This window comes from Rhagoletis pomonella, unplaced genomic scaffold (genome assembly GCF_013731165.1).
Source record: "Rhagoletis pomonella isolate Grant_MI unplaced genomic scaffold, Rhpom_1.0 Rhpom_scaffold_00006, whole genome shotgun sequence".
Classification (NCBI taxonomy): domain Eukaryota; kingdom Metazoa; phylum Arthropoda; class Insecta; order Diptera; family Tephritidae; genus Rhagoletis; species Rhagoletis pomonella.
Window position 1 is genome coordinate 68,048,758 of NW_023458560.1, and position 13,541 is coordinate 68,062,298.

The following is a 13,541-nucleotide window of genomic DNA, read 5'->3' on the forward strand; positions in this document are numbered from 1 at the left end:
TTTGAGACTACTACAAGTGCAATTTATTAAACCTGGCGTTGATTTTTTGATTTTTTTTTGCTAACGGTCTCCCGCGTTTTATTTCATACGAAATGCATGCTTATATGGCAGAAGTGCAAAAATCTGTCACCAAAAAAAAAAAACAATTCTCAAATAACAACGGGATTTTTTAGCACTTCATTAGACTAAAACTGTATGGGTTATAAAACTGCATACCCAAAAATGTTCTGAAGATTCAGAGTAAAAAGTTGAAATTTTGATGAAAATTTTTTGAATTTTCCTAAATTTTGTATTAAGTTTGAAACAGTGATTTGTATGGTTCTGATTAAAGTTTGGACGGTATTTTTATAGAAAAATAACAAACAAAAAATTTAGCTCAAAAAACATTACGAATATTCCAAAAAAAAAAATTAAACACGTAGTCATTTGTTTGAGTCACTGTATATTTGTGTAGGAGTAAAACACATAGTATACATATATGTATAGCACATATGTATGAGTCTGTGTCGAAAAACCCCTAACAACTTAACGGCTGTTAGCTGCCAACCACACACACGCACGCACGCAAAGGTAACTCAATTTATACGAATGTATGCATGCGCGCTCGAGGTGATTGTGCGCCATTGCACATTTAACTGGGCTGTCTGTTTGTCGTAGTCTGTCTGTAAAATTGAATTTATCCCAGCTTTGCGAAATATTTTCGGCCAGAAGCATTTTCAGAACTGCAGAACTAACGATGTTTATACGTATGTATGTATGTATATAAATATGTGTGTTATAAATGTAAAAATATTTTGCATACATTTGTATATGTAAATATGGATAAATGCTCATGTGTGTTGTTGCATGCAATTTCACCTCTAACTTTTTTTGTTGTTATTACCGTTGTCACAGCAAAAAAATCATTTTTAACGCAATTTCTTCGAAATTTTCAATATTGCAAACATTTCCTGCCTAGTCAGACAAAAAAAAATGCACCAATCCGTTTAGGGGCGCAGACATTTGCATATGTACGTACCTAAATGCGAAACAAGAAAATAATAACAGTAAACGAGTATCTAACTGCAAATAGATATGACATCTATAATATTATTTTGCTATATCTATTATCTATAATATTATCTTACGATAGTTTTCCAACATAAACGTTTGCGCATCATAAAAAATAACGCTGGAAATATTTTTTCACATATCATTTATAAATACATACAGACATACCCTGCAAACCATTTTTTCAGAGTATTCTGCATTGTAAAGAAATTTTAAAGAATTTGCTAAGATTTTATTCGATTTTTTGCCGAATTTTCTAAAATGAAATAAATTACGCACACTTCCATTCTTTTACGAAATTTCGGAAGAAAATCTGTGAAGCAACGAAAATAACGCTGCTATGTGAAGAATATCTTTCAGAATTTTTCCAGAATTTTCTTTATTTTTCGTACAGAAATTTCTTTACGAGTTCGTGTCAACCCCTTCATATGATTTTCTTTGAAAATTCGTAAAAAAATCGTTACAGAAATCAGATACTCCTAACGATTTCCTTAAGATTTCGGGAACTTTGGTTTGCAGGGTAAGTATATACATACTATATATGGAACGATGTTCATATTTGTATAGAAAAAACTTTTGAGGTCATATAATTACAGGCCATATGAAACTCTTGTTAGCGATTAATTTAATTATAATATCAAAATTTGATTTTTCCAAACTTGGTTCAATAATAAATAATTTTCGCCGCTAAAAATACTCCTTTTATTTTATTTAAGGTTAATTAACAAGAAAATTAGAAATTTTTTTATGGAAAAGCGTTTTTGTTTACACTGGCTGTAAAAACTGCCTTTAAAAATTCGATTAATCGATTATTTCTCATTAATTGCAGTTAATTGCAATTCATTTTTTTTTTGGCTTGTGATTAATCCATTATTTTATTTTTTGCCATCGTTAGTCGTATGTTATGGATCTGTATACCGTTTCTAGAGATCAGTTCATTTTCCCATGATATTTTAATTTTTAATTTTGCATTGTGAATAAAAAAAAGTCAAAATTTAACATAGAAAACGTTACTCATACGCCACATACGACTATGTACGAGTATGCCCTGTAAATACATGGCGTATGAGTAACATTCTCTCCTGCTTATATTTCATCCAAAAAACTCATTACGAATTTTCATTTGACCATTAACAACTTTTTAATTATCAAACGATTTTCTTCGTTAGTAGTTAGTAGTGGTTAAAGAAAAAGGTTTGAATATAAATGAAAAATTACAAAAAATCTTGTATTTTTTTTAATTTTTCTGGTGTTAAAATTTGATTTTTTCTTTATAAAAATGAAAATATACATATATAGGTATTTGGTAAAATAACCAAATCTAGAGAAACTGAATACAGATTCCTAGTCGACGAACCAAAGTTAAGTTAAGGTTATGTAATTTTTTTTTTTACCGAAAAAATGTTATTTCAACTTTTCTTCATATATTAGAATAACAATTCGAGCCCTAACCGCCAAAATAACGTAAGCGACATTTTTTTCGAAATTTTCTTTTTGATGCAGAAATATTCCTAGAGCATCTAGATGCATTTCTGCATCAAAAAGAAAACTTTGAAAAAAATGTCGCTTACGTTATTTTGGCGGTTAGGGCTCGAATTGTTCCACATCATCAGGAAATATGGGCTCTATTTTATGTACTTAATTAATAAATAATTTCGTAGAAAAACCCCTACTTCCAGAACATGACGATTCCATCAGTCAATCCCCGATTGGCATTAGCAAATCCGCCCTCTGTCATAAAAATATTGCAAGACTTTCTTCAGGATTTCAGAACTGCAGGAGAAGCTATGCAATTTCTAAATTTAGGTAAGCAAATTCATGACTGTAGTTCAATATAAAGAAAAAAATAAAATTAAAATAAATAAGTTAACGCAAAACTAGGAACTTAAGAGGAGAAAAACATTCACCAAGGTCTTAGTTGCTGAAAAAATGGAACCAAGTCTCCAAGCCTATAGCACTGCTTGCACAACCCTAAATCCTCGCTACTTAACTTCTGCTGCAAGTCAAACAGTACAAGCGAATGTTAAAATAACAGTTTTCATGCTGACTGCCTTTAAAGTGTGCAAGCAGTTTTCGACCATTACGATATTATGCGTCAATTAAAATGCAAATTAGCTACAGAACACTAGGACGCTGAGTTACGCTTAAATAAATAAATTTATAATATACATACATACATACATGCATACTTGCCTTGGATCGCCAACTCAGTTGACAAACGTAGACACTTGCAACTGTATAAATTGTATAAAGATAACTTTTGGTCACACCGAAACTACGCTTAGCTGATGAACTTGAGCATTTCGTAAGACTTATGCCTTATCAGTTAAGTGTGTGTGTAGCTTGTACATAAGTATTTATGGGCAAGCAGGGACCAACCAACAGCTTTTATTCAAATGAAATTACAAATTCAAGTGTCATGTTGCCTAACACGAGGGGAGTTATACAAATACAAGTATACATTAGACCGTTTCATAACACCCCTGAGTCTGAAGTAATTTTGCAAAGAAATTTTGAAACATATTTTTTTTTTTTTTGGGCCGAACGTGGAATTCGCCTTTTTACATTTTTCGTCATACAAAGTCGAATTTCAAAGCATGATATGTCGATGTTCTTGTGTCGATGAGAACATTTTTTTTGTTACAAATTTCATTGACCTCAAGTACCCCGTTCTACTACTTACCCAGCTGATCGCAGTTCTTACCATCCTAATGTGCCACCTTAAGGTCAGTAAATTAAAGCTCACCAAAAATCATTAAAGTTTTGCTAAGAAGTTATTTCGATTGTTCCAGTAGAAATATTTTAAAAATGCGACCCTTAGCTTCTGTCGAAAAAGAAAATTGTTTCGGTATTGCCTTGCAAAACTAATTTAGACTCAGAGTTGTATTGCGAGCTTTTTTTTGTTTGCTTGTAAGGTGGTACGGTTTTATATTTGTAAATAGATACATACGTATATGACGTATTACACCCAAAGACAGGAAAGTTAACATACAGGATTTTTTTTTAAAGGACTTTGAAATTTGAAAAATATGATTGCTTCAAAAAATTATTAAAAAAAATTGGTATGGTATCAGATTAATAAGAAAATTTGTAAAATTAAAGCAGATTAAACTTTTTGGTGCAATACGACGAGTAGGTATTGAAAATGTCCTTTTAAAATTGCATACTTGAAATTTGGAAATAATTGTTTTTGAAAAAATTATATGTTAAAGACTAATACACACTCGACCACATCTTCGCATATCGTTCTTCGAAATTTATAAACTTAAATAAATAAAATTAATTGAAATTGCATTTTCATTTATATTCTTCCCAGTGAACCAAAAAGTTTTAATTTTTTGAAATTCTAGAGAATTTTATCTTTTGTTTGATACCCATACTGGCAGATTTTTTATGGCAGTGGATTTTTTAAATAATTTTTGGAATTAATCATATCTCCGAGACTACAAAGTCCTTTTCAAAAATCCTGACGTCAGAGCGAAAAACTAAAAACGCGGTTTTACTATATATTTTTTTTTGTTTTTTTTTTGTGGTTCACAGTTTCGTGAGTATATTGATTGCTTTGTGTATTTCCAACTATTTTGTTTTTTGTCACACGGTGTTATATTCAAAGAAATATTTCGGAAAAATTTCATAATTTACGTGAAAATTGCGCGAAATAAAAAGTGCCAAATTTGGTGTCATTATATTTTATACAAAAGATTTCGTGTAAAAAAAGTACATTGTAAATTCTAATATTCTAGTATTGCAACTTAAAAATATCTCTTTGGAATATGTTTTTAAAAGTCACAAAATATTTATATATCCGAGGAGTTGCAGTAAAAAAAATTGTATGACTGTAATTTAGATGGAAAATTATTAATTTTTTCGTTTAAAATACACTCATACTTTTACACCTTTACTGCCGCCCTCCTATTTATATGTATAAGTAAATTAAACTTTCAGAATACCCGCATATATTAAAATCTATCACATTTTGAGCGCTGATTGCGATGCGTTCACTTCTTTGGTGGCACCATACTATCAAAACTGCCAATAATATTACCAGGTGGATTGTAATTACAAACAACATACGTAGTATCGCCTCTGAAAGCATAGAAAATAAATGTTGCATGAATTATATTTATAGTTAGAAATTACCCCTGGCTCACCTTGTCGCAATGCCCACGCCCAACTGTCGACTCTCCCGCCACACCACTTGTGTGAAATGTCCTGTTCCCGGCTTATAATTTGGTTTGGAGAAATCATAGTAGCGTATCTCGTCGTACCAACGTTGTACTGGCGTTGAGCCATTAACCTCCATGCCAAAACATGTATACAAATTTTCGCCGTAGGTGTGCACTTGTCGATGTTCCAGGCGGCCTGTACCAGCCAAGTGCTGTGGCAGTAGAGAGATTTTATTATAATGTGTATGAAAAATTACAAACGACTAACTTGTAACAAATTCAAACTAAGAGGCAAAATAGGGCCCGAATCACGAATGAAACTTGATTCGAAAATTCATTTTGAGATTACGGCACTCGATGAGGGGTGCGCCTTTTCAATATAAATTTCATTGGATAGTAAACAGCCGTACTTTTTTCATTAGATTCGAAACGATTAATCATTCGTTCACTGATGACGTCATTTGGGCTCAAGTTGTTTACGGCTCCGGCAATTCTTATAAATCCTAATCGGATTTCTGCTAATGACAGCCCTATTCTATTTACTAAAACAATATTTTGCATAGAAATTTAGTTTAATTTTTTTAACCACCATTTCGGTGTTGAAAAATTTAACGGTAAGTCTGCTTTCCCTGGACCATCTATTCTCTAGACGTTCGCTTAATTTCGTCGCCATAAACTTTGACTTGACAGCCTGTATTCTGCAATAACAGAATACTTTTATTTACTGTAAGGTTGAAGAGAAGAACGGAGAGGAGCATTTCCTGAGGGATACTTCTATGCTTCGAGTTTCTCAATGGATGTTCAAGAATATGTCTAGCATTTCGCAACTTTTGGTCAGTCGGATGTTTTAATAGAACCTTCGGTAATCGGTATCCCTCAGAGATTTGCTCAATATCTCGACAGAAGTTCTTTCAAGATGATGCGCTTCGGGCTAGTTTTACGGACTTCTTGAAAGTTTTTTAGGCATTCTTATATGCTTTGCCAAAAAGCATTTTACCGAACATAGTTATGTATTTCCTGGTTCCACCACAAGGACTCTGCTTTTAGCTTTTGAACGAATTTCGTTTCTGTTCCTCTATATTATATGCTTGTCGAAGCCAACTCCATACATATAATTTTGGAACATTATATTTATATGGATACATTAAGTTTCAGTTTCCGATAATGCATAAACCCAATGGCCCCTAATTTGTCTCTCCCAAGCTAACACCAAGCGTTCTTACTACAAAAAGTCGCACTCACCTTGGCCCATTGTTGAGCATAACGACTCAGTTCCTTACTAAGCGACAGCGGTGGACAGTTCTGATGTTGTGCTCGAAATCGGTTGTGCGCATCCAAGCATTCTTGCTGAAAATCTGAAGCAAAATCAGAAGTAGCACTCCCACTGCAAAAAAGCAAAATTTTTTATTATTAACTGATAAATTAAGTTAGAAATAGTAGCTTTTTTTAGTGGCAAATAACTTTTCTTTCCCATATACTTTTTTGTTTGTTCTCCTCTTTTCCTATTATTTCATTTTGCAGTTATTTTTATACCCGATATTTTATAGTCTGCGTCCTTCTTTTATTTTTATTTGGCAATTAAGCCGTAAGTTGGTTTAGGCTGAGACCTAAATCTTCGTCTTTGCCTGCGCGATTTATAAGAAGACTAGCAGACCCGGCGAACTTCGTCCCGCCAAAAAAAAATTGTTTTTTTGATTGAAACCTTTTGGTCCAAGATTTTTACCAACAATTCACGTGCACGATTTCCAGTGATGCATTTACATATGTATCTACTAATACTACGGTTTGGTGATTGTCAGAAGGCATATTTCCAGTGCCGTCTTAAATAACCTAGCAGAAGTGTATGTTCGCGAAGAAGGTTTCTCAGAATTCTCCAATGATCTGACGTTTCATAGTGCGGTTAACTGCACAACGAAATAAATTTGAAGAACTTTTTACTCTTCACTCCCCGGCGGCAACAATTATCCGGTTCGATGGTGAATCTGTCCTTGAAACTGTGTAGTATAGTTGGTGGCTGAGTATCGTTGTTCTACAGAAATCCTATATAAAAAGGCTTATTTTAGACAAAATACCTTAAATGTCTTATAAAGGAGCGCAATGGTTCTGGCGGTTGATTTAATGGTGGTCATTTGAGATAGACCCCTGGAAAACTCAATCCTGTTGTCTCCGAATGAAGCTTTAACACGCAGTAATATTGGCAATTCCATTGGGCCAATCGGAGCATACGTGAGTTCGACATACTCGGCGGTACGAGGCGTCGATGTAATGGCACTTTTACTGACTTGATGATTTTTAGTAATAACTCGACTCCAGCGCCACCCGGCGGTTTTTTTACTACCCTTACCCTTACCAATACATATCTCGAATATGAGTCAAATTGGGTGACAAATACGAATTTTAGTAAAAACTGGACTCCCGGGCCACTTGGCGTTTCAGCATGTTTGAAAGGCGCCACGCTCCATTTTCAAATCACTCCAATTTTCTCTAAGAGTATGAGATTGATTCCATACATCACCATCCCAGGCTCAAATACTCTATCAAGAGCACTTCCAGAGTTATGCAGTATGAAAAATACGGTTTATATAGGAGATACCACGCCACCTTCACTTATCGACATAAAATATACTTTACATCCGATTCTCATACCAACCAAATATACACAAAAAATGCATAAAGATCGGTCGAGCCGTTTCGGAGGACTTCGACCACAAACACCGTGACACGATATTTTTACCTATACCGGGTACCTGCTAGCAAAAGCTATTCTAGTACATACTGGACCCTAAATCTATGAAGTCGGTCACAGAACTACTAGTGAAGTGCGTTACAGTATGCCAGGTCCCTTCGTGTACTAGCCGGAGACAAAAAAGTTCCCCGTTCAACGCCAGACAATCTCCTTTCGTCTCCTTTAATTTTGAAAAAGCCGTGCTGAAAAAGGCAGCTGATTTTATAATTTATAATATAGGATTCAAAAATTTGCGTAGAAGAAAGTGGGCCTTTCTAAAACTTGATGTTGTATCAAACGGCTCGGAAAAGGCCTAGTCTAGATGATAAGTAATTTTTTTGTGAGGCGCTCCTCTAAAGCCGATAAAAAGGTTTAGATCTTCTAGATCGCAAGTATTTAGACATGTGAGGAGCTTCGTTCCTGTACATTTCTCTAAGTTATTCTAATCTCTAGTTCTCTTTCACCTATTTGGTTTCATTAGGGCATTCGTGATAGTGACCATTGCGGAACTAGGTCGAGACCAGTAAGGGCTGTGTTCGGGGCTAGTTCTTGACTTTTTGGGACCCATTTCGGGACTAGTTCGGCAGCAGTTTGGGACTAATTCAGGTCTAGTTCGGACCCAGTTCGGTAATAGTTCAGGACACATATGTTTACACAGCTAATTTTTTGGAGTACCTGGCACTCGTGCCCTTTTTTATTTGGCGGCGCAGTAGCCGCCTAAAAATTATTTTTTTAATTTATTAAATTACAAGTCATTTCGTCCTTCACTACTATCTGGGGCCTATTCGGGAACTTAAGTGAAACTAAGTATTTACAACTTACTCTCTTAAGCGGTAGCAGTGTGAAAGATTTCAGAACTGGCGGTTTTGACTCTAATCGTGATACCGATCTCATCCGACCTAGGTATATCTAAATATAAGAGCACGTGTGTCCTATTGCACGACAGTGTGCGCAGGCGTATCTCGCAATAAAATCTTCAAAATAGTAGTCAGTAGGACCTTAGCCTATATCTAAGGCTGTTAAATTAATTTTAATATACTTTTGGGCAACCCAGAGAAATCTAAAGAGGACTAGATCGTTGTTATTTTAAACCGAGCATTAAATTAAAAAAATCAACTACGATTAATTAGCGCTACCCAGCAACTACGACGGCAGACAGCGAGTGAGCTAAAGTGACCACATCTCAACACTTTACCTTGGTACAGGTCCACTATCGTAGTATACGTGCGCAGGTATCGCAGCTTGCGGTTGCGGTTGCAGCAGAAATGTGGCTTCGCGCATGCGTGGCGACGACGAGCCTACTAAAGTCCGCTCAGCAACAGTCTCCATGTGTCCGCTCCAATTGGGCGCGCCACTTGCCGCAACTAAACTGCGATTCGATGTCAATCGCTGTGGCGATCTCGCGTACACCGTAGTGGCTTGCAGTTGCAGTGCTCGTGTCACACCATTGTTGCTGGGCGTAGAGGCGGCGGCGATACGCATTTGCATGCTCGCCGTTGTTGCTGGTAGATAAGTAGCGGTGGCGGCTGTTGATGCAGCTGCATAAGCGGCCAATGCTTCATCCTTTTCTTTGCAAGCCCTACAATTGCACGACGCTTCTTTGATGCGTACTGGTGGCGGTGGAAGGTGGAAGGAGGTAGGTTGGGCAGAAGTGCTTGCCGATGCGCCGTAGCGAAAATGCATAGTAGATGATGTGGTCCTAGGTGCGCCAAATTCTCTATCTATTCTATCCGACGGTTGGCGCTGCACTTCGTACGCTTCAGGTCGATCTACGCCAGGCACAACGATGCGCGGTCCCATGTTGTGCTCGCTTACATCTCTGGACACATCGTGTGTCCTCGGCGGTGTATCGTGCCGACATGTGGCGGGCGAGTGTGGTCGATACTGTGCGCGACGATGTGTACTGCCAACGGATCCCATTTTTTTTTTCAGCAACAACTGGTTCGCATTCGAAACTTTTACCGGCCTACGAAGACGCCCTGCAATCGCGTGTTATGCCGCAGCGCCGCACCGCTACTGTGTTGCAATGGTAACACAAACTATTTAATTTTCTTTACAATTTACTTCTTTCGAATGGAGCAATTTTGATTACACTTTTTTCTCAATTTTCTTTTCAACGAAAATATTTGCTTGACACTGAAAGTGTCAACGCTTGGATTATAACAAAAACTTGAAAAAAAAAAATTAAAAATAAATACCTAAAATTTCAAAATAACTGTTTCTTGCATTGCGTGGCAAAGTGGTGTTTGCTTAACGGTCGACGTTGTTGCTCTTCTTGCAAATGATCACACGCGTCGCTATCAGATGACATTTCGATGGACTCAAACAGACATTCGTATGGGAACGACACATTGGTGGTGCATCATAGGTTCCTTGCTCGTCTACCATTGGTGAAGCTCCTCGTTGACAGCCACGGCACCTGGATCGCCGCCGCCGCCTTTGTGTGCAGCGCTCTTGTGTTCTGTGGTGCGTCACTTGACAATCTGGATTACAACTGCAATCACATGACTCCCTGCTCTGATAAGCACTGGAATTCGGCGTATCTACGCTAGTGGCACGTCGTCGCCGTGGGTGGCTGTTTTTATTGCCCATTGCATGCACTGTCGATGGTTCAACACCATTAAGTCTCAAGTTTGGGCTTGCACATTAGTCACTTTGCTTGCGAATAGTGGATATATTTTTTTTGCTATACGTTGCACATAATTTTGTGAAATAACAAACACAATTTTTTTTTAAGACGTTACAAATTGACGGATACCAAACTGAAATATATCAATTTTTTGAGAATATTCCATATGTAACGCAGGGTTGTAAGAACTGATTCATGAAATATTGGTAAAAAAAGGCCATAGCTAAATACTTTAATCTTCTTCTCAATATATGGCGCTATAACTGCTTATAAGATTGAGTCAAAACCAAAAGAGATTTCGCCATTGGTACCATTGAAGGTTCTTTTCACCGGAGCATCCATCATTCATACGCGCGAGTAAATGAGTTTTACAGAGACCGAATGAAATGAACCACCCGACCAAGAAACATATCGAGCCATAACCGCCAAAATAACGTAAGCGACATTTTATTCAAAATTTTTGTTTTGATGCAGAAATGCATCTAGACGCTCTAGGAATATTTTTGCATCAAAAATAAAATTTTGAAAAAAATTTCGCTTACGTTATTTTGGCGGTTAGGGCTCGATATGTTCGCAGATGTTCCAATAATCCTAAGCGAAACAGAAATTATTCAGCCCTATCATGAGTTTCATTAGTCCGAATTCTACTCAAAACTACAAACTAGAAGTTCAGAAAATGTTTCATATTATTTTGCGAATCTGGCAGTATGTAAGTTCAATATCGTTCATGGAAATATTTATGTCGAATATACAGCATCGTTCATATCAATAGCACCCCATTTCAAAGTCATATTGTTTGCCACTTGCGTTTATTCATTTTTTGTTAAGAACTTTCAATTAAAATACAGCTCATTATCTAATATCATGTCCCCACCGGAGCTAACCACGTAGTTATGGCTATTGAGTTGGTTATCCCGATAACCCACTTGATTTAGCGTAGTTTCGCCATATAAAAATGACAGCACTTAACCATTTCACTGAGATGGTTAAAAGCTAACCAACTCGAAACCACGTCGAAAGTCTGATACAACCCTGTGTTTTCCCGCCATCTGTGGGTCATTAGCGTTAAAATGTAAAGAATTCGTTCCCTACTAGTGTTTGGACTCAACTAAGATCAGATTAGATTTACTCCAGTTTTTGAAAAAATTTGAAATCTACTCCTCTACTCCGCTGGACCTCAAATCTATTCCGTTTTCTTCATTCATGTTATGCCCCTCTTGGGGCCGTTTTTTGAGTGTTCACCACCGGTTTCAGTAAAAAAATTTAAAAGTAGCCAAATCTCACTGTTAAAAAGTAACTCTTTCATAGGAATGCGTCAATAAAGTAACTTCGTTATTGTTTGATGTATGGCTGTACAAATTGGCGGATGCGGAACTTTACTTAGCTTGTTAAAAAATATATGTAGAATGAAATTTATATAAAGTAGAAAAGGTTTGCTTTTTAAAAAATTAAGTGTTAGATACTATACTATACTATATAGAAAATGCTAAAAATTACCTAAATTTGTAACATATTATCCTTACATTGCCCCGCGTTCTTATTTTGCATGAATAGAAAATATTTTAGTCAAACAATTAATGTCAGAAACAAAAATAAAAAATTCAATCTAGTACGGATTATTTGTTTTTGCTCCGATTTTTGCAGTAATTTAGTTCTGAATCGATTTTTTGAGGTCCGAACACTGTTCTTTACATTTGTACTGTTTTATAAACCTCAAACCGCAGTGTGGACAGCAATAGTTAGTGATGTGGTTATGTTCGATTTGAGATGGTTAACTTTTTGGTGGGGACATGGTATAACAAAGCCCATAAAAACCCAAGTTTAAAGCTTTGTAGAAAGCTGAAAAAAAAATTATCTAAAAATGTTCACCCTAATTTCAAACTTTTTTCTCAGAAGTGTTAGAATTATTTTGAGTTTGCAGTTTTATAGCCCAAACAATTTAAATGGCATATTGTGCACTAAAAATTACCGTTGATTTTTTAGAATTTTTTTCGCATTTTCTTCCAAAAACACAATTCACCCGAAAATTTTTCATCCGCCTATAATAAACACATGAAAACCAAACGAGAAAACCGCAACACCAGCGGCAAAAGAAATTCTAAAAAAAAATCAACGGTAATTTTTAATCACTTGACACTTGCACATTATTAGACCAAAATTTAATGCGCTATAAAACTGTTTACTCAAAAAAATTCTAACACTTGTGAGAAAAAAGTTTTAAATTTTGGATGAAAATCTGTTGCATTTTTTTTTTTTGTAGTTTTCTACAAATTTTTAAACTTGGCTTTATATGGGTTTTGTTAGATAATGAAATGTACTTTAATTGAAAATTATTAAAAATAAATAAATAAACATAAGTGAAATTGGGTGCTATTGTTAAGACCGATACCGTTTCGGTAAAAATTGGAATCTCATCGCTAGCTTGAAACCATGCGAGATTTCCAGACGTTTCTGTGTAACAATCAAAGCCTCCTTGTTTAAGCACAACTTTCTAGGCATTAAACAAATTTCTACAAATAATTTAATTCACTTTTCCATTTTTGATTTAGGAAATTCACATTTAAAAAATTTTGAGTTTTGCAATTTTTAGGAACTTGGCAGTTAGCACTTAAAAACAATTTATATATTTTAGCAAATTATTAAACCCACCAGCACCAACGGAACATTTTTTCAACACCAACTACTTCAGCAGTAACACTTTCCGCGAATCAAAACGATAAACTGAATGGAGAATTGCAAAATCACCGGATACGTAGCGCAGCTGGTTAGCAGGCCGGAGCATGATAACGGACCAAAATAAAAACCAATATATAGTAATTGCCAACAATACACATACATATTTATGTGCTGTATGTAGATACGAGTATAAGAAAATACCAACCTTGCTCGTAGTTGAAAACGCGATAAGAAGAAATGTTTACTTATTTACTTTTTAATCATTTAGTTTTATTGCATTTGTACATATGTATGT

At 35.6% G+C, this 13,541-nt stretch overlaps 1 protein-coding gene across 1 annotated transcript; it reads right to left on the bottom strand.

The window, feature by feature from the left end:
- Positions 1 to 4,707: 4,707 nt before the first annotated feature.
- Positions 4,708 to 13,320, bottom strand: LOC118741178 (Golgi-associated plant pathogenesis-related protein 1-like). The gene is made up of 4 exons (XM_036473054.1): positions 13,220 to 13,320; positions 6,459 to 6,600; positions 5,202 to 5,428; positions 4,708 to 5,136 (listed from the first exon to the last, which is right to left on the bottom strand). The coding sequence occupies exons 1-4, from the start codon at positions 13,234 to 13,236 to the stop codon at positions 5,049 to 5,051; spliced, it is 474 nt and encodes a 157-aa protein (XP_036328947.1). The 5' UTR covers positions 13,237 to 13,320; the 3' UTR covers positions 4,708 to 5,048.
- Positions 13,321 to 13,541: the final 221 nt, after the last annotated feature.